Source organism: Aulonocara stuartgranti (genome assembly GCF_965226115.1).
Source record: "Aulonocara stuartgranti genome assembly, chromosome: 3".
NCBI lineage: Eukaryota > Metazoa > Chordata > Actinopteri > Cichliformes > Cichlidae > Aulonocara > Aulonocara stuartgranti.
The window spans coordinates 15,164,141-15,185,215 of record NC_138941.1 but is presented as its reverse complement, the minus strand read 5'-3'; the positions used below and the strand labels follow the sequence as shown (position 1 = coordinate 15,185,215).

Here is a 21,075-nt window from a genome sequence, read left to right as displayed (position 1 = left end):
TCTATTCAGAGCTCCAGTGGATTTTCTGAATGTACAGGCTGTGATCAGCTGACCTGCTGCTCTTTGTGGATTTACACAAGTGAATTCAACCAGATGTCAGCTGATGTTTTTATGAGTTGAACAGGCTGATTTCCATTCTCTACACTGACAGTAAATTGTTTATGCTGTCTTTAGATTAGACACTATTCAGCTGCTCTGAAGGTGGAATTCAGTGAATCTAAGCGCCACAGTCACACACTGTTCTGTACTTTAAATCCATCACAGTGCAGCAAACTAACCTGTTTATCCTGCAGTAGCATGCAACCTTTAAATAACACAGTTAGTCTTCATCAGTTTGTTTAGCAGCACGTTTCAGAATATGAAAAAACATAATGTCACATGTACAGACCCAATATTTGATTTAAAAACTGAGCTTTAAATGTTACATGTGAGCTTTACCCCCTCCCTGTGAAATACAGCAGCTGGACCTTTAGCTACAACTCACTGTGACACAAACTGCACATGAAGAGTTTGTGTGTTTGCTGATGTTTGTTGAGCTGATAGAAACGTTGCATTTGAAATGTCCTCACGCTTAAAGTTTGATGCTTGAAGGCTGTCCTCATCCTGCTCTCTCAGGCTTTGTTCAATGTTGCAGTGAAACAGAATTTACAAAGACAAAAACAAAAAAAGACACGAATTGATCCACATCAGTTTATAACAATATTGAACACAGGCTGCAGCTGGACACTGACAGGTAACATCATTTTCACCTGCTGTCGCCTGGATGTGGAGCTGCACTGTAAACAAACACTGAAGCCCAATTCCATCAGAGCAGGAGCAGAAATCTTTAACGAACTAAAATAATAAATTTCATCAGCTTCTCAGCCCCTGAATACAAGCAGACTAGTGGATCAGAAGGTTAGAGTTAGCTAATAATCTCTAATGTTTTTGATGCTATTTAGAGAACAGATAAAAACTTTTTGTCACAGCAACGTCGCTGTATTATCAGGACAGTTTGAACTTTTGCTGTATTTCAGTTAAAGTGTGTTTTAAATCTGCATCACTGATTTGTGCCATGACCTGATCTCTTCATCGTCTTTCTGCCACAGCAAAGAAAGTCTTAATTAGGCGATTAATGACAAACCAGCCTCTGTGTGAGCGCACTGTAACATCATGATACCATAAACACTGCATATGAAACTTGTTCTCATCTGTCCTGTATGTCATCATTAGGCAAGTTAAGAAAATATAATGTTTAATGATAATTCCAGAAAATAATACTAACATGTGGTATTATTACTAGTATTAATATAGTAGTAGTAGTATTTTTAGAGGTGCTCTGATTAAATTTGGGGGCGCTTGAACACCTCATAGGAGGAGTTATGAAAAAAGTGAAACCAAACGGAGCAACTTGTCATAGTCGACCTGGACCGGTTCTAGACAAGCATATATAAGGGGGCAGACCGAAAGGGGGCAAATGGTGGCAGTGGAGGCAGGAAAGGGGTGGGGTTGGGTGGGGTGTTCTTAATAACTGTTTTTGTCATGTAACTGAATTGCACTTTGTCAGGCCTCTACCCTAAGACTAGACCAACTTGGGTGTCCCACCTGAAGGCTGGTCTTACTCTTAGGGTCACCGAGGCACGCAAACCCCCTGACCACATTAAGGTGGAAATCCGTCAGGGGGAAAACAGAAAAACAAAACAACCAAAATATTCCTCATCTGTCACGGTTTGCCGGGGCAGGCCGTGCGGATAAATAACGGACCCAAGATGCAGACTGCTTAAGTGGAGGGTGAGCTTTATTTACAACCGGAGAAGTACAACAAAAAGGGGTGGCGAGAAACAGAACGGTAAAAACTCTAAACTGGGAAAACTAAACACAAAACCAGAACACGAGCGAGGGTACCTTGCAGGGAGAATGACCAGGAAGCCGGAGGCATAAACACAGAATGGCGGAAGGGAAATGACGCAGACGAACCAGCAACTACCATGACAGAAGACACAACTTAAATATACTCAGAGAACACAGGTGGGGAACACAGCTGGGAGGAACTAGGCTAACGAGACAGGAGAAAGGTAAAACTGAACACTTTGACATATGACACAGACCTTCACAATAAAACAGGAAACTCAGACACAGGGAGACAAGACGTTGAACTAAACAGACAGATTCACACACAGACGGGGTGACACCATAGACAGACAGAGATACAGATGCAGACCGAATATAACACGTAGAACTCAAACAACAATAATCATCATGATAATAAACTGGAAAATGATAATAATAAACTTAAAGCGCTGGGTCACCGACCCAGGACCATGACATCATCAGATTCTAACAACAACTAACAACTAAAAGCACTAATTAGATGCCTTATATTAAATATATCCAAGCCCAGCAATAATACATCTTACTATTGCCAATATTAACAAAACTAAAAAGGGTAGGCGATGTTATTTAAAAAATACAGTTCACCAAGTCTTAAAAAATAAAACTCAAAAATAGAATTAAAAAAGAAAATAAAGAATAAATTAAACTATCCATCCAGATCTTTACAACCAACAACATCAAATCCATCTTTATTGAATGGCCTAATTCTCAAATAAATTTGTAAAATAAAGTAAGATTAAAATAAGACTTCTCAATATAACCAATATTTACAAAACTAAAACGGGTTGGCATAGTAATGAAAAAAAAAATCACCAGCTCTTGAACAAAACAGATTTTGTCATGCTTTAAACTTATTTGTTTCGCAAGGGACTGAAGTCTGTTTGCAACTAAACAGCTCCACTCTCCTTTTTCCTCGGTCCACTCTACAACAACAGTCTCCTGTTTACCTTTCCAAAAACACTCTTACAGAGTCATCCATATCCAACTTATTTGTTATGGACTTCTCATGGACCAAGGTCACCAAATTCCTCTTTCTCTTATGTCGCAAAACTAAATAATCTTTGCTAAAATCACACTGATTTAACTTACCCAAAACTGTACATAATATTCATCAATCTTCAAACATTAAAGAAGGAAAACCTTTGGGGGACAAACCCAGTTTGATCCGGATGGATAATTGATCCAACATGTCTATTTAATCTGTTTGCCAGAATTTTAGTGGAAATTTTCACATCCAAATTCAACAAAGCAATATGTCGATAAGAGGAACATTCTGTTTCATCCTTTCCTTCTTTCAATAACAAAGAAATATTAGCGCACGGGGGAATGCTTGAGTATGGAAAGAATGCTTAAACACTCTCAATAAAAGCAGGGCCACCTTTTCAGAGTACTTTTTATACAATTCAATGCCAAACCCATCTGGGCCTGGGGACTTTCCATTGGGGAATGACTTAATAGCTTTCGAAACTTCAACAGTAATATCTGAGTTTAAAGCCTCTCGTGCAGCGTCATTCATTGTCGGGAGATCCTGCTTCCTTAACCAATGAGAAATATTGCCCCAAGATTTCGACATATAGAGCTCTTCATAATATTCTCTAAATCGCTCATTAATAGCTTTAGGGCTAATTAAAATTTCGCCTGATCTTGATTTTATTTTGTGTATAGCCCTACTAGCCTGTAGGCCTCTCAGCTGCCGAGAAAGAAGCTTATGGGGCTTATCTCCAAACACAAAATGCTTCTGTCTGATCCTAAATAGCTGATCTGTTACTTGACAAGATAAAATTGTGGTTTACTCAAACTTCCTTTTAATGATGTCTTGAAACAAAGAGGGACAAGAGGAGGCCTTGTGGTCCTGTTCTGTGTTAATTCAGCTTCTATTTCGAACAGGTGTTTCTGGCGTCCTTTTTTTAACGAGGATTCAAAAGAAATAATTTCTCCTCGCATGTTTCCCATAGAATCGAATCAGAAACGTCTTGTTTATCATTAGTTTCCAAGAATTCTGATATTTTAGTTGTCATAAATCGGCAAAAGGATTTCTCAGACAGGAGTGACGGGTGAAAACGCCAGTTACCCTGTTGTTTCGTACCACAGAAGTCCAGGACTAAAGATCCAAGATCAAGATATTATGATAAGTTGAGCATACAACTTTAGACATCAATTTAGAATCAAGCAAAAAAATAATCTATTCTGGAGTACGATTTGTGCACTTGTGAAAAATAAGAGTAATCTCTACCAGTGGGGTTACACAGTCTCCAAACATCAACAGGTTAGTAGAACTCAACATATTATTATTCAGAACAGTCGAAGCGTTAAACAACTGGGAGGTTTGATTGGATCTAACCAAGAGTTTATCAAGTACACAATTAAAATCGCCTCCTAAAATTACATGAGTATCAGCGAGACTAAGTAATAAATTAAATATTTGTTGAAAGACAGATCATAATTATAAAGCCAGGACAGTTTGCCACTTCATTTTACGCGTTAAAGCAGGGGGCAGGGGTGTCAAACTCAAATACACAGTGGGCCAAAGTTCATAACTGGATCAAAGTAGCTTGCAAAGAAAAGCGTCTGGACTTCTTTAAGTTACTTGAAGACGTTTCACCTCTCATCCGAGAAGCTTCTTCAGTTCTGCACCAGTTCATAACTGGATCAAAGTCGCGGGCTAACATTAATAATCATTGAAAAAAATCTTCCTCCAAATATAACAAGGAATCTTTTCTTATGGACTCAAACAAGTTTTGCTGAAAAACTAAATATGGAACAAGCAAAGCTTAATACTAAACAATATATAAAACTAATATAAACTTAATATTGCACACATGCAAAATCCATCCATCCATCCATCCATCCATCTTCATCCGCTTTGTCCGGGGCCGGGTCGCGGGGGCAGCAGCCTAAGCAAAGAGGCCCAGACCTCCCTCTCCCCAGCCACCTCCTCCAGCTTATCCGGGGGAATACCAAGGCGTTCCAAGGCCAGCCGAGAGATATAATCTCTCCAGCGTGTCCTGGGTCTTCCCCGGGGCCTCCTCCCGGTGGGACATGCCTGGAACACCTCACCCAGGAGGCGCCCAGGGGGCATCCTTGTCAGATGCCCGAACCACCTCAGCTGGCTCCTTTCGATGTGGAGCAGCAGCTGCTCTACTCTGAGCCCCTCCCGGATGGCCGAACTTCTCACCCTATCTCTAAGGGAGAGGCCAGCCACCCTTCGGAGGAAGCTCATTTCTGCCGCTTGTATCCGCGATCTCGTTCTTTCGGTCACTACCCACAGCTCGTGGCCATAGGTGAGGGTAGGGACGTAGATCGACCGGTAAATTGAGAGCTTCGCTTTTACACTCAGCTCCCTCTTCACCACGACGGACCGGTGCAGCGTCCGCATTACTGCAGCTGCAGCCCCAATCCGTCTGTCGATCTCCGGCTCCCTTCTCCCATCACTCGCGAACAAGACCCCGAGATACTTGAACTCCTCCACTTGGGGCAGGAACTCATCCCCGACCCGGAGTGGGCACTCCACCCTTTTCCGACTGAGAACCATGGCCTCAGATTTGGAGGTGCTGATCCTCATTCCCGCTGCTTCACACTCGGCTGCGAACCGTTCCAGTGCGAGCTGGAGGCCCTCACCCGATGAAGCCAACAGAACCACATCATCTGCAAAAATCAGAGATGAGATTCTGAGGCCACCAAAGCGAAAGCCCTCCGCCACTTGGCTGCGCCTAGAAATCCTGTCCATAAAAATTATGAACAGAGCCGGAGACAAAGGGCAGCCCTGGCAGAGCCCATCACCCACCAGGAACGAGTCCGACTTATTGCCGGCAATGCGAACCAAGCTCTTACAACGGTTGTATAGGGATCGAATGGCCCGTAGCAATGGGCCAGACACCCCATATTCCCGCAACACCTCCCACAGGACACCCCGAGGGACACGGTTGAATGCCTTCTCCAAGTCCACAAAACACATGTAGACTGGTTGGGCAAACTCCCATGCACCCTCAAGTATCCTGGAGAGGATAAAGAGCTGGTCCAGTGTTCCGCGACCAGGACGAAAACCGCATTGTTCCTCCTGTATCCGAGGTTCGACTAACGGACGAACTCTCCTTTCCAGCACCCTGGCATAGACTTTCCCAGGGAGGCTGAGGAGTGTGATCCCCCTGTAGTTGGAACACACCCTCCGGTCCCCTTTCTTAAAGATGGGGACCACCACCCCGGTCTGCCAGTCCACAGGTACTGCCCCTGATCTCCACGCAACATTGCAGAGGCGTGTCAACCAGGACAACCCTACAACGTCCAGAGCCTTCAGGAACTCGGGGCGGACCTCATCAACACCAGGGGCTCTGCCACCAAGGAGTTGTTTAACTGCCTCAGTGACCTCGCCCCCGGAAATTGGCGGGTCATTCCCCTCATCCCCAGACTCTGCTTCCTCCTCGGAAGACGTGTCAGTGGGATTAAGGAGGTCCTCGAAGTATTCCTTCCACCGCCTGACAATTTTCTCAGTCGACGTCAGCAGCGCTCCGCCAGCACTATACACAGTGCAGGTAGAGCACCGCTTTCCCCTCCTGAGACGTCTGACGGTTTGCCAGAATCTCTTCGAGGCAGTCCGAAAGTCTTTTTCCATGGCCTCTCCGAACTCCTCCCACACCTGAGTTTTTGCTTCAGCCACTGCCCGAGCCGCATTCCGCTTGGCCTGTCGATACCTGTCGGCTGCATCCGGAGTCCCACAGGCTAACCAAGCCCGATAGGACTCCTTCTTCAGCCTGGTGGCTCCCTTCACCTCTGGTGTCCACCATTTGGTTCGGGGATTACCACCACGGCAGGCACCAACCACCTTGCGGCCGCAGCTCAATGCAGCAGCTTCGGCAATGGAGACGCTGAACATGGTCCATTCGGACTCAATGTCCCCAGTCTCCCTCGGAATGCTGTTGAAGCTCTGCCGGAGGTGTGCGTTGAAGATCTCGCGGACTGGGGCCTCTGCTAGACGTTCCCAGCACACCCTCACTACGCGTTTAGGTGCACCAGGTCTGTCCAGCGTCCTCCCCCGCCACCTGATCCAACTCACCACCAGGTGGTGATCAGTTGACAGCTCAGCCCCTCTCTTTACCCGAGTGTCCAGAACATATGGTCGCAGGTCTGCTGATACGATTACAAAATCGATCATCGACCTACGGCCTAGAGTGTCCTTGTGCCACATGCACTTATGGACACTCTTATGTTCGAACAGGGTGTTCGTTATGGCCAAACTGTGATTAGCACAGAAGTCCAATAACAGAGCACCGCTCGGGTTCAGATCGGGGAGGCCGTTCCTCCCAATCACGCCCCTCCAGGTCTCGCTGTCGTTACCCACGTGAGCATTGAAGTCTCCCAGCAGGACAACAGAATCTCCAGGTGGAGCACCCTCCAGCACCCCCCCCCCCAGGGACTCTAAGAAGGCTGGGTACTCTGAACTGCCACTCGGCGCATAAGCACAGATGACAGTCAGGACCCGTTCCCCGACCCTGAGGCGCAGGGAACAAACCCTCTCGTCCACCGGGAAAAACCCCAACGTACCGGCAGCAAGCCGAGGGGATATTAGGATACCCACCCCAGCCCGCCGCCTCTCACCAGGGGCAACTCCAGACTGAGACAGAGTCCAGCCCCTCTCCAGGAGACTGGTTCCAGAGCCCAAGCCATGTGTAGAGGTGAGCCCGACTATATCTAGCCGGTACCTCTCAACCTCACGCACTAACTCAGGCTCCTTCCCCACCAGAGAGGTGACATTCCATGTCCCTATTGCCAGTCTTGGCAGCCGGGGGTCACTCCGCCAGGGCCTCCGCTCCTGGCCGCCACCCGGCACACAATGCACCTGACCCCTATGGCGCCTCCTGCGGGTGGTGGGCCTGCGGGAGGATGGGCCCATGTCTCCTCTTCGGGCTGTGCCCGGCCGGGCCCCATGGACTAAGGCCCGGCCACCAGACGCTCGCCCTCGGGCACCCTCCCCGGGCCTGGCTCCAGGGCGGGGCCCCGGTAACCCTATCCCGGGCAGGGTAAACTGTTCCCTCGGTGTCCTTTTCATAAGGGTCTTATGAATCGCTCTTTGTCTGGTCCCTCACCCAGGGCCAATTTGCCATGGGAGACCCTACCAGGGGGCAAAAGCCCCCAGACAACATAGCCCCTGGGATCCCTGTGACACACAAACCCCTCCACCACGATAAGGTAGCGATTCAAGGAGGGGCACATGCAAAATCAAAATTCCAATTAAATAACAGATCAGTTGAAGTCATTTCTTAAATAAAAATTGTATTTGCAGCCTTCTGAATTAAATTTTAAATTAAATTAAATTAATTTTTTTCATCATATTCTCCCACCTGTTCAGAAAGCTCCTGTTTTCTCCCTTTCTTTTTGCCACTTTGGGATTGGTAGCATGTAGGGATGGGTATTGTTTAGGTTTTATCCAATACCAGTACCAAACCAGTACTTTTGAAACGGTGCCGGTGCTTAAACGGTGCTCAAACTGGTGCTTAAAGAATGGAGAACACAAAATTGGTCCAAAAAACTCATGTTCAGCTGTTTTTTTGTAAAAAGATAACAATGTTAGCCTTTTCTGCAGCTATGGGGCATATATGGTATCACTCTTGGCTGGAAGCAGTGCTTAAACAATTGAAAAAACACAAACTTTGTCCAAAAACCTCTCACGTTTAGCTGTTTTCCACTTTTTCTTTGGTCATTTTAGCCTTTTTGGCCAGGGTGAAGGGAGTATCTGCCATCAAACAAGAAGACAGCCGCATGGTACAATGGTGTTTGCCAGTTCACCTTACATGCATTAATGTAATAACGTGGTTAGCCTACTCAACGTAAATCACACACGAAGAACATTAAGCTACTCATGCAGAGAAGAACAGCTGCTGCTGCATCATCATCCTCATCATTTCTGCTACACTGGCAGGGCTAGGGGCCAGGACTCTGCTCTTCTTTAGAGAACCGGCTCTTTCGGCTCGGCTCACTAAAAAGAGCCGGCTCTTTCGGCTCCCAACCGGCTCTTCAGGTTGTTTTGTTGCTTTAATTAATTTATTATTAACAACAATATAAAATCATGCACAAAAGGAATTACTAATGTAAAAAAAAGTGGTTATGTACAAACTCCAAAACACATTTCTAGCGTTAACTGAACTTCCAAAACAGAGCTATCGAGATCACTTAAATTACACAATTTAAAGCTGTGTTCTGTGGCTGTGATAAGATCCCCCGTGGGCAGTCCTTGGACTGTTTCACTGTGATGTTTTCTTTTGCAGTGGTTTTAGTTTAGCTTCTGTTTACAGTGAGGACAAATGATTATGGTTTTCATCTTGTGTATGCTCTGTGGAGGATGCACTCAGAAAAATCCATCTGATTCTGTCTCCCTGTTCATCTCTGTCCCTACAAACACACAAACGCAGTTAGGTCAGCCCAAACTATATAGTCGATGCTCATTACCACAGTATTGTTAAGTAATGCTGCTGCTTCATTTGGGCTGCTAACAGGCTGCAGACATTAGCATGGTGGTAGCTGTGTTGTAAAAACTGTGCTGTTTTTCACATCTTGTGGACTTCTACCTTAATAAAACAGTCAGTTTGAGATTTACCTGGTTTAGTCTGAGTTTGCTGAACTGTAAAAGTAGCTAAAACAAAGCAGAGCCTGCGTTACCTTTGACCTGCTGTACTTACTGTAGCTGTTTTTGGATCAGCTGACTGCTTGTGTCTTGTGCCTCTCGTTTCCAGAAGTGCACAGTTACTTACTGCAAGTAATTCTTCAAATACAACCCCAGTAAATTAAATAAACATATCCGATGTTAGATTTTTATAAAAGCTTGAGAATGGAGTAGAAACTGGCACGCTAAAAAACAAATGCGGCGTTGGACAACACAGACAATGAGGCGGTTTCCAGGAGAGCGGGGACTCTAAGTTTGGTTTTTCTTTCCCTTCCCGCTTCCTTGTTCAGATGCACCATCACACATGACTAATTTATCAGAACAGGCAGCAGCAACACTCACGGTGCCTGTAATCTGTGAGAGATGAGACTGTATTGTCAGCACACTGGTTTTTTCCCCTTATCAGCTTTCTTCTTATTTCCTGTTTTATGGCAGTTTGGCTTTGTCTGCATGTATGACTGTGTGTGCTGCCTCATGCAAACAGGGTGGGCTGCAGGGGTCACGGTTTGCTACACAGCGTAGCTCCATCAAGACGAACAAAGCAAAGAAGGAGCAGTGCCAAGACCCCTGAAATCAAAGACCAGGTTCAGGACCGGGCTTTGTTCCAAGAGGCTGGGTCCGTTTTGCTGGTGCAGGGGGTCTGAGTGCTGAAAGAAGTGTCTGGAGCCTTTGTATGCAGCATGCCTCCTCATCCTGCCCCTTTGAAGTCTGCTTGCTTTTGTCCTTTACATAACTTGATTGAATTTTTTGAACAGCTAATTCTTATGGATTTTGTGAGCAAAAGGGTGGGGGAGGGAGGAAGACAGGAATGCCCCCCACCCAGAATTCCACAGGAGAGCAACAGGAAGGCCAACATGATTGGCCACAGGGGAAATGACGGACACGAGCGAGCCAAAAGCATAGCATCCATGCATGTGTTTGAATTATGGCAGCTCTTTGCAAATTTGATGACAATGGCTGGGAGGTCGAGGATCCCTCTGCAAACAGAGGCCACGTACACTCTGGTGGTCTTCACTTTGTTGTCAGCTTCCCCGGTGGGAGAAACGGGAATGAGTTGAGGAGGAAAAACTATTCGTGAGGTGGAACCTGATTTTTTTGTGTGATTTCATTAATTTTGATTATCTTCACTTTGCAGTTATTTCTGTGTGGGTCAATGTGCATATTGTATGTTTGAGGTGAATAAATGCCATAACGTGACACGATCTCAATTCCAAGAAAAGCTGGAACGCTCTAAAATGTAAAACTTCATATTTCCATATTTTATGGACAGTAGAACAAACGTTTCAGCTGAGATCCCTGCATGTGTATTCTGTTCATCTGGATGTTGCATTTTCACTGAGTGACCACATCACTGCTTCAGCCTCAGCTGACTGCAGGTCGCATGATGACCAAAACTAAACTAACAGTGGGTCAAAAGCTCTGTTTCATGGTCAGCAGTAGAGATGGCCCTGTCCCAACTTTGAGATGCATCGGTTAATATTTTATTAGCTTAGTTATCCAGCTTAGAGTAATTAACCATTTAACCAAATTGATGATAGTAGCATTCATTGCATCGGTCCTATTAGCACTGCAGTCCTCAAGGAACTGTGTTATTGATGTTGGATATCTTTATCTTTATCTGCAAGGCTTCATCTCAACGGATTCACGTCACTGAGCCAAAGTCTGATGAGTCTATATGTGGCTGCTTGAACTTGGTTACTTACAAAGGGTTTGTAAACATGCAGATCGAGCTGCTACTGTGTTCAGTGATAAATCCGCTGTGCTTGTTTGTAAACAATATGCCAAGGAAACTCAAAGAACACTTTTTTAAATGAATTAATATTTATTTTGTTTACAATTTACGATGAAATCAGTCAGTTGCACTTGCTTATGTGTAGAAGTGAAGGAAGTGTGTTTTCCCCAAGCAGCCTGCCTTCACAGCTGCAGGCAGTGATACGAGTGAGGAAGGGCAGATGTGTCATCATGTGCAGAGGTTTGTGTGGAGGTGAGGGTGGGGTTTGGTGGGTGGGCAGCTTTTCACTTCCTTGGCCTTATGCCAGTGTGACAGTCGATGTCTCTGTGTCTCTTCTGCGGGAGGTTATTTTGAAGGTCTCCCAGTTTTATTGGAGGAAGTGTTTGCCGGACCGCTGAAGCGTTCTCCCACCCCTCGGTTCCAGTCTTCCTTTGTACCCAGCTCCTCTCCCTCAGCTACATTTTCTCAAACGAGAATGGCTTAAACGAGTCTCAGTGGTGACTTTCCCTCTTAGTTTAAAAAAGCAACACAAAACCCTCGTGGCTCGTAATGAAGCCTTTATCGTGTCCACCAGAGATAATGCTGTTTAAATAAATGATTACAATAGCAGTAGCAATGGTAGCATGAAGGGGAGACTACAATGATCCTAGCACATGCTTCCACTATGCTGTGCAGATGAGCTCATTTAGAACATCAGCAGAAACATGGCACCTCCATCCCCGGGATGAAACAACCCGCTGTTTCCTGCAACACCCAAGATGATCGTCCAAGACGTCTTATCCACAAAGCAGTTGGAAAACCTGGTGAGGGGTGGGTGATGTTAATGTCCATCTAAGAGATCAGCTGTGGGTGGGGTGACCTGGAGTGGGCACTCCACCCTTTTCTTGCTGAGGACCATGGCCCAAGATTCTGTTATGGAATTAAATACAGAAGGTACCAATCCTCCAGCTGCAGGAACATGAAGACAGTCCAAAAAACCCAAAACTACTTTTGCTTGTTTAGCTTGTAGGAAACGAGGGAACTGATTTTACCAGCCTGGGTCTCCAGGCTCTGAGTGCATCACTACAGTTTAGCAGCTGCACTACTTAAGTTTGTTGTTGGAACAGGCAGGTTAGCTTTAAGGATGCAGAACAGTTACTGTAATCTAAACAGGCGCCTCTGCAGCTGTCAGCCATAACGAAACGCACTGTTTATAAAGCATCACATCAAAAACTGGTCAGATAATCACATTTTTATTAGTGTCATTGATGAGTTTATATTATTTTAAGGTGTAGTACAGAAGGGTGAAGCTGTCGGCCTGTACTAAGAGCCAATACGGGGCAATCAGTCTATTTTAGCTTCCTGTACGGAGGGATGTCCTGTGACTGCTTTAACCAGGAAACAACATTTTACATGTTTTTAGGCAAACACATCGACTTTGGGGGTAACGATGGTCACAGAATCGTGGGGTAAGTCTGCTTGAACCAAAGGCAGGGCTTTGTATGCATCATTCACATTAACTTAATATAAGCAGTGAATAAAGATGAGATAAATCATTTAACTGTGGATTTCCCACTTCAGGGAGCTGTGCAGCAGTTTTAACATGCTATCACTAGGTGGAGCTAAAAGCTGATATTTTGAACTAATGATCAGAGGCTGCTGTAAGATGCACACAGCAAACATTTTGGGCCTGACACCACAATTTGTGCACAGTGTACACAGCTACTTCAGACGCACATACAAAAACCAGCTCATCCACATGTGTGCCATCTGCACATCATACAGAACATTTATGGTTCATTCAATCCTCAAAATACGGAATCATCCTCATCAGACTGTCACGTGTCCCTGTGGCAACTCCAAGAAAGGCCTCGTCTCACGCTGAGCTTTGATTTAACAGGTGAAACACATCCACACCTCAGAGTACCTGTTAACGGTTCCTCCTACAGGTTTTGGGTTGGTTGTGCAACTCCACGTGTTAGTGGATCTTTGTCTACAAACATCCTGAACCAACTGAACCCATGATCTGTGCTTAGGCAGGCGATCAGAAGCAAAAGCTTAGTGGGCAGGACCTCCTGAGAGGCAGCTCTCCTGTACCAAAGAGGAGTGCTCAGCACAGGCGAGCAGCCATTCATTCCCTGCTGTTTAAACAACATTAAACAGGTTTTTAAAGCAGCCGACATGAGTTCATCTGGTATTTAAAGCTGGTAAAATGAGTTCACTTTGTAGAGCAGAGTAACAGGACCACAGTAAGATTAAAAAACAATGTCGATCATTTTGAGAATAAAGTCAAAAATCTTTTTAGAGAAAAACACTGAAATGTGGCGATTACAGTCGTTTTAAGTGCCACGGCTGCACTGTGAGCTGGTGAAATGCTTCAGGATCAGGTTTAGTTGCAATAACTAATCTGCACATTTCCACTTTATTCTCAGAAGGACCTTTATGTTAATGTGCTCCCTACACTCCTATGTAGGAAGGACACTTTCAGCAGGAGACAAGGCCAAAGATTTTTGTAAAGCTCCAGTGGATTCAAAGTTCAGAGTTTGCATAAAGGTGGCTTTAATAAAGACACACTTACAAATAAAGTTTTTTTAAAGCTTTAACTCCAGAACAAACTGGAGAAACTTCTCAACTTTTAGTTTTCAGACGACGGCGCTCTCAACTCAGCACGCTCGCCATGATGTGTCACTTTGTATCCAGACCTCCTGCTGGATTCTTCTTCATATTTCACACGTCTTTGCAAACTGTGAGGTCGCACACAACAAAACAGAACAACAGAGATGCATCTGTGCGGACGCTGTTTGATCCCAGGGAAATGAATGAATCGGATATCTGATCGGAGACCGAAGCAGAGTAGTGTTACTGGTCAGACTTGTGCCTTATAGAGCTCTTCAAAGTCCTGTTTCACTTTTTTCCACCCAACACACACGCACACACACCTGCAAATTAAATTTAATAAATAAGGCGTACAATGTTGTAAGGCAAAGTTGATCATGCACTTGTCACGATAAACAACAACATACATGGCAGCAGAATCACTCCCACCCACCAACCCTTCATATCAAGCTTTCAGATTGTTGCCTGCTGACATCCTGATCTCGTACATCTACCCCCGATTTCTGCAGCAGGGTGAACTCTTTGTTCGGGGGGGTCGAAGCAGCAGGCTGGACCCACTGTGAGGTTTAGACACGCCAACTACAGCTGGAACTGATACAGGACGAGTCAGAGGCTCGGATCCAGCACCCAACTGCTGTGTGCCTCAGGACGTCCCGAGATAGCTCTGCAGCTTCCTTACTGTACTTCTGTCCAAAGAGCAAAGGTCAAAGTCAAACGTAGTGTTTGTAATGTGGAAGTGTCCGGTCTCTTCAATCAGGTTTACAATCTGCAAGACAGAAAGTGAGAGTGGTGGGCACAGGCTGGGTCAAAGTAAAGTCTGCAACTATTAACTATTGTTCTACATTACTACTTCATCATTATTATTTCGTCTAAGGTCTAATATTTATTTTAAACAAGCAGATTTCTTTATGCAGTCATCTGCTGCAGGCACAGCACGCTCTCAGCTGGCCAATCAGAAGAGAGCTTCGACCTGCGCTAACGTGTTTCCTCAACTGGTCGATTTAAACCGTGTGAATAAAATCTGAGATCTGAAAATCACTGAATTCAGTTTTTACATCTGACACGGATCCCAAACTTTGTAGAAGTGGGTTTGCGTCTGATGGACGTATCGGACACTGCTGACATCAGCTCACCTGTTGCAGTATGTGACCTTCTCTTAGTGTCATTAGTCTTTTATGCAGCTCCACCAGCTCATCCAGGTAAACCTGAAAAGCACACAGCAAACACGGCTGTCATGATGTAGCAGTGGCTGATGGTAACAAACCCCAAGACATAACAACACTTTCTATATTTCAGAATATTTACTAGTCTACTCCACATCTAAAAACCAAAGACACTCGTTCTCACCTTATCACACTCCATGCTTTTGTCTTGCTTGCTCTGCTTGGTGGGACTTTTTACTTCCACTATCTGACAGACAGAAGAGCAAAGAGTCACCCAGGGTCACGCACACACCTGGATACTGTGGCTTTCAATCATGCTGATCTAAGACATAAGCCAGTATATTACTGATATGATTACCTGGTTATTAGTAGACTTTAATAAGGGCGGGGCCTCACTGCACGACAGCGGGGAATGGGAGGAGCTGTCACTTCTGCTGCCATCACTTAAACTAATCCTAAGTATGAAGTCACAAAAAACAAAGACATTAAAACTGTTGTCTCAGCTGTTAGCTAAAAACCGCTAACAATGAAAAATCCCCCATGAGCAGCATGTGAGAGAGTGGGGACGAAGGACGGTCTTTAACAGGAAGATGACTCTCGCAGAATCAGTGTCAGGGAGGGGCCTGCTAGATCAGGAGTGTCCAACTCCAGGCCTCGAGGGCCGGTGTCCTGCAGGTTTTAGATCTCACCCTGGGTCAACACACCTGAATCACATGATTAGTTCATTACCAGGCCTCTGAGAGCATCAAGACATCATGAGGAGGTCATTTATCCATTTGAATCAGCTGTGTTGGATCAAGGACACATCTAAAACCTGCAGGACACCGGCCCTCGAGGCCTGGAATTGCCCACCCCTGGCATAGATGATAGAAAACCGGTCAACTGTTGGAGACGGAGACGATCTGGTTAAGTTATGCTTTTTGGCCAAGGTTGACGGCACGCCTCCACCAACAGGATGGTGGAGAGAGTTGGAAAGAGCTTACATGAAATACTTGAAAAGTTAGTAAAAGGCACGTTGAAAGAACCTTTAGAAACTGTCCCAAGCAATTTTAACCAAGATTTAAATAGCGGCTCTTCATCATTTTACAGGTTTGTTGTTAAAGGCTGGCTCTACTGCACAAACATGTGAGATACAAAGTAGCCCTCATAATAGCAATATCCTGGTTAGAAGGAATTCATTACCAATGTCTGCACACAGCTCTATGAAACTAAACTAGTGTGCGGTCCAGCCATTCGAAAAGCTGCCCTCGGGCTACTAACCTGTGCTGGTGGTGTGCGAGGTGTGCTGCTCGATCCGTGTCTGAATCCACGTCGTCGTTGTCGTCCTCTGAATCGTCGTCGTCGTCCGAGTGCAGATCCTGCATCACTGACTGCAGCGGGCCAAGCACTGAGTGGAACAGTTCAATAAAGCCTCAGTCATTGCAGTTTAAACCTCAGGAATACAAGCAGAAAGCTGCAGATTGTGACTAGAGCAGGGCGATATGGCCAAAAATATTTATCACGATATATATTTGAAAATTTGCGATAACGATATAACTGACGATATAATTGATGCGAGACAAAATACAACTCCACAACATTACTAGCGCAAAAAGACAACCTTCCATTTATTTTCACTTAAACAAGAAGCTGGTTTTTATGTACATTAAAGCTTTATAAAAATGGAACAGTGCAAATGCAAATTCCTTGCTGAAAGTTTAACCAAAAGGCATTTCCAGTAGAAATGGGCTGACATATCCTGAGCATAACCATGTATAATATCCACTGAAGTTAAAAAGAGGTGCTTTGCAACATTAAACTGCAGTGTGCAGTACGTATTTTTCTGACCATAAGGTGCATGGGATTATAAGGCACATTAAGCGAAACAAAGCAGTCAGATAAATCAAACTTTATTAAACTCATTCTTCTTGCTTCCTTCACTTCTGTACCATTGATTCATTAATGTTGAATTCTCTGGCAGCTGCATGTTGTTGCAGTATATTAATGACTAACCTCGTATTGTGGATGGATTATCTCAGCTGTTCTCCTGACTGAAGTTTGGTCCGTTTACAGCATCCTGCCATGCGATTGCATTTGTCTCTAACTATCAGGAACGTTAACTTTTATAAGTGGAAAAGTGTTAGTGTTCGTCCTCCAGCTTCACTGTTTATGTTATGCTAACATAGCTGTGTCGCTAGCGATCACGTAGCACATCATTATATAGCAGCTAGCCCAACTTCAGTAACCCTACAAACGTCACTGCTGTTTAGTTTCCTGTCTTCATTTATGTTGGAAGTGATAGCAGAGCTGTACGTTTGATTTTTTTCAGAAATCTCTGTCAGAACATGCAATATCATGCTTAGGTAACTAGCGAAACTAGCGAGCTAACTTCCGCTAGCTCCCTGCTAACTTCTAACTCCGTTAAATGTAATAAATTTTGTTTTCATGGATGCCTGGAAGTTAAACTTCATAGTTACACCTGGTAAAGCAGCAATGCTGATCGTTTTATTAAAGATGAAAGAATTTAGACAGTTTTTAACTCTCAGTGATGCTGCAGTGTTCGTTTGACCTGAAGCATACAGAGTTTAGGACCCAGATTACTCCCAGATTTAAGAGCATCTTAGTCCGACAAATACGACAATAACGACGGCCGCTTGCATGTTCTGCAAAAAAAATGTGCTTTGTTGTGTATCTGACGGACAAACACCAAACCAGTTCCACATCACTGAAGTTGCAACATTTTTACAAACCAATTCTGGTTCATCTGATTCACTCAACAATCGGCCATGTGCGTATGAAAACAAAGGCACTGCGCATGCGCGTTTTACTCATATTCTATCGCGATATTTCATTTTCCTATCGTTGCCCAACATTATACCGGTATTACCGTGAACGGTATAATATGGCCCAGCCCTAATTGTGACGTTGGTACTGTAAAGCTCAGCAAATGTGGAGATCTGACTTTCAAAGGGAACACGCACACATCTCGAACTCTACATAGCTGACTTACAGCTCTGGTTTTCAATTGTTCTCATTGCTCAGGAAAACAACATGATTCTTTCATGTTCTTCAATCTCAAAATGATTTCGCAGCCTCTCTTACGACGTCTTCAACTTTCTGAACCGACTCAAAGTAAAAGTTTATAAACCAGGGCTGTGCCCGTTTGTTTACAGGCTCAAAGTGATACTTTAAGAAGATTTGTGGTAATAATGTTTCTGATCATTTACACAAAAAGATATTTTCGGCAGCATTTCTAAGTTTGATTAAATGAAGGGCATCCCATGATTGCTTCCAATGAGCTACTGTCACTGATGACACAGCGCCGTTTGCAGCAGCGTGAAAGTGGCACGGCACTGCAACACAGAATAAGTCAAATGTAGTACAGAAACAGTCGTAGTTTGGCCTGGAAACTTTTGTTAAACAGTAACTAAAGTAACTTAACCTTGTGACTTTTTAGGAACCTGCACAATATTTTCACAATAAAACTGAAGACTCTCTTCTACCTGGGATGTTGGGTCATGAGTTGAGCTTTTTAACCTGCTGCTTTGGTCTTGCACCATGTACTGTATCAGTAACTTTCATCCACTGTTTGCTCTTCCTGTCACATGACGTCCTTCAGCCACACTTGGTGGAGTCATTTGTTTACATTTGGGTCACACACAGCCTGACTGTAGCGCACAGTTTTTTCACCTGAAGGGCTGAAACAGGTTCTTGCATATGTTGCAGAGCACTGTGATTGTTGGAGGTTCCTGAAGTTGCTCCACTGCAGACTGACACATGTGGCTCTCACTCCCAGACATGCCCAGGCTTGTCTCTTAATTACATGCACTAGGGATCATAACCACCTGGTGTTGCTATAGCAATGATATCTCAGTACGACAGTTTTGTATCACGTAAGAATTTGTACCAGTATGATTGCAGACAATATGATATACACAGCTAGTTAATGCTTCCATTTTACAATAATAAAGCTTATGGTTTATATTAGAATATGTAGGAGGGATCACTCTCCTCAGCCTTCCTGGGAAAGTCTGTGCCAGCGGGCTGGGAATGAGAGTTCATCCACTGCAGGAGCACGATGTAGAGTGGCTACATAAGATGCAGGTTCAGGCATACCAGGCAAATTCAAGGTCTGGCTATACCAGCATGGTATAGTACCAAGACTCATTGGCAAGTCCTGCATGGGGCGTTAGGGACTCGGGCCCACCCACTTCCAACAATGGGCAATAGCTGAGCCCTGGCTGAGGAGAGGCATGGTCCGAGCTACTAGTAAGCTAACATAAACTAACCAACCCAGTGACATCACATGCTGATGTCGGTAAACGTGTTATATAAACTTAAACTTTAAGCACTTACTTCTTAAATCGAGCTGCACAGACAGCGTTACCTTTGAGAGCAGGGCTCAGTGGTGTAAATTAGCCTTCATACATGTAGCGTTTCATGTCCACTTTAATGATAACAGCTAATTATCTCAAATCGTGAGCATGTTAAATTCCCACCAAGCAGGTTAACGATTATGGTAACTGTGTAACACTTCAGTTTTCTTTACATTGGAGTTTTGCTGAGTGCTGTGCATTGTTGTGAATGTCAGCTACATGTGTCGTAGTGAGGAAAGAGGTTGTGTGTCTGCCTGTGTGCAGGGGTGCTGCGTGTCAGCTGGAGGCGGTGAAACAACACTGTTCAATATCGATCCTGCTGCTAAGGAGCGTTTAATCCAAACAGTGTAGCAACCTTATGACAACCATACCACAGTCTCTACAGGGCACACAATAAGTGTTAGGCTACCACTGTGTACTTGGTGTTACGCTTGCATGACAACAGACTGTTGGATCATTTTGCTTTCTTTGATTTCTACCAGTGAGTGTGATAAGTTTATGTCAGCTGGACCTAAAGTGATGTTAAAAACACTGTTTAAGCTTCACACTGCCAGACTGAATACTTCCACCTGTGTAACACAACAGTTGGACTCACTATAGTCTCGTCACATCCTGACATCACCCCAGCCCTGTCCTCTGTGCATCGTGGAAAGTGACGATGGGAAAACATTCAGACACTTTGTGCTCACGTTAGTTTTCCTCTCCCAGATTCTCCCAACAAGCAGCTGAAGATCTATTAGGATAATTGTTGTTATCACAGTTAATATTCCAGATTTATCTGATTACATCTCAACACCCCACCACCCACCCCCCTTTGTCCTGTGCTGTTGTTGATTTGTTGAAAAGAAAAGTCATTAACAAGTGAATTAAATTCTTCTACGGTGCTGCTGAGCACACGCATGTGTGCGAGGCGGCTGTTTGCTGGTTTGCTGAATGGCACTGAACACATGTGCCTGTACAGTTTAAATCAACCAGGACCATAATGAACCCTGACTCCAACAGACACTCAGGATCCACCTGCCCAGTAAGTCACCCGCTAACTGCAACTATCAGAGCCCTGACCTTCTGCAGAGACGAGTCACACTGAACACAGCAAGTGTCCCTGCTCTCAGATACAAAACCTGCCTTTAAAAGTTCAGAGTAATGAAATCAGCAGTTCTGATTCTAGAATTTGTAGTCTCACACACTTGTACACTTTTGTTGTTTTGGTTCACATCGGTTGATATTCTGCTGCAAACAAATAATGAGAACATTTTATAAACCTTTGAGTGTCCATCAGGATCCTGTAGAAACAGCTTCCATCTCAAATACTAAACATCATTATTTACATTCTGTTTATTTATTTTTTTAAAGTCACTCTAGCACAGATTTCTTTAGCCGAATGTCTTTCTGTGTCTTCCATACAAACATTAAACATGCAAACACTCAACACAGCAACACTGAAAGCATTTGAGTGTAACTTTCATTCAAATCAAACTTTAGACACAATTACAATAATGGAAAAAAGACAATTTAAATAGTAATACACAACAACCACAGCAGAAATAAATAAAAGAAAACCAAACACAATCCAGACATGAATACACAAATATATTTAAATCTATATATTTATACATTTTAATATGATGTAAAAGAAAACAAATACGAAACCTATCAAACTACCAATATATAAAAAAACAAGACCAGAATCAGAGAGACTTTATT

At 44.2% G+C, this 21,075-nt stretch overlaps 2 protein-coding genes across 2 annotated transcripts in view; both read right to left on the bottom strand.

The window, feature by feature from the left end:
- The window catches only part of LOC309702569 (uncharacterized protein), a 1,256,944-nt gene that overhangs the window by 369,488 nt on the left and 866,381 nt on the right, over window positions 1-21,075 (bottom strand).
- On the bottom strand, window positions 13,571-20,108 carry LOC309702614 (protein AF-9-like). Its single transcript, XM_082527247.1, has 6 exons — window positions 19,967-20,108; window positions 16,277-16,403; window positions 15,375-15,471; window positions 15,201-15,263; window positions 14,987-15,058; window positions 13,571-14,619 (listed from the first exon to the last, which is right to left on the bottom strand). Coding segments are annotated over exons 1-6 (483 nt in total). The 5' UTR covers window positions 19,968-20,108; the 3' UTR covers window positions 13,571-14,496.

Bases quoted from the DNA above. Each gene is read 5' to 3' on its own strand.
- LOC309702614 (XM_082527247.1), bottom strand. The intron at 15,472-16,276 runs GTTAGTAGCCCG...CTTCATACTTAG, and splicing joins CTCGCACACCACCAGCACAG to GATTAGTTTAAGTGATGGCA. The intron at 14,620-14,986 runs GTGAGCTGATGT...TCTGTCTTGCAG, and splicing joins AAGGTCACATACTGCAACAG to ATTGTAAACCTGATTGAAGA.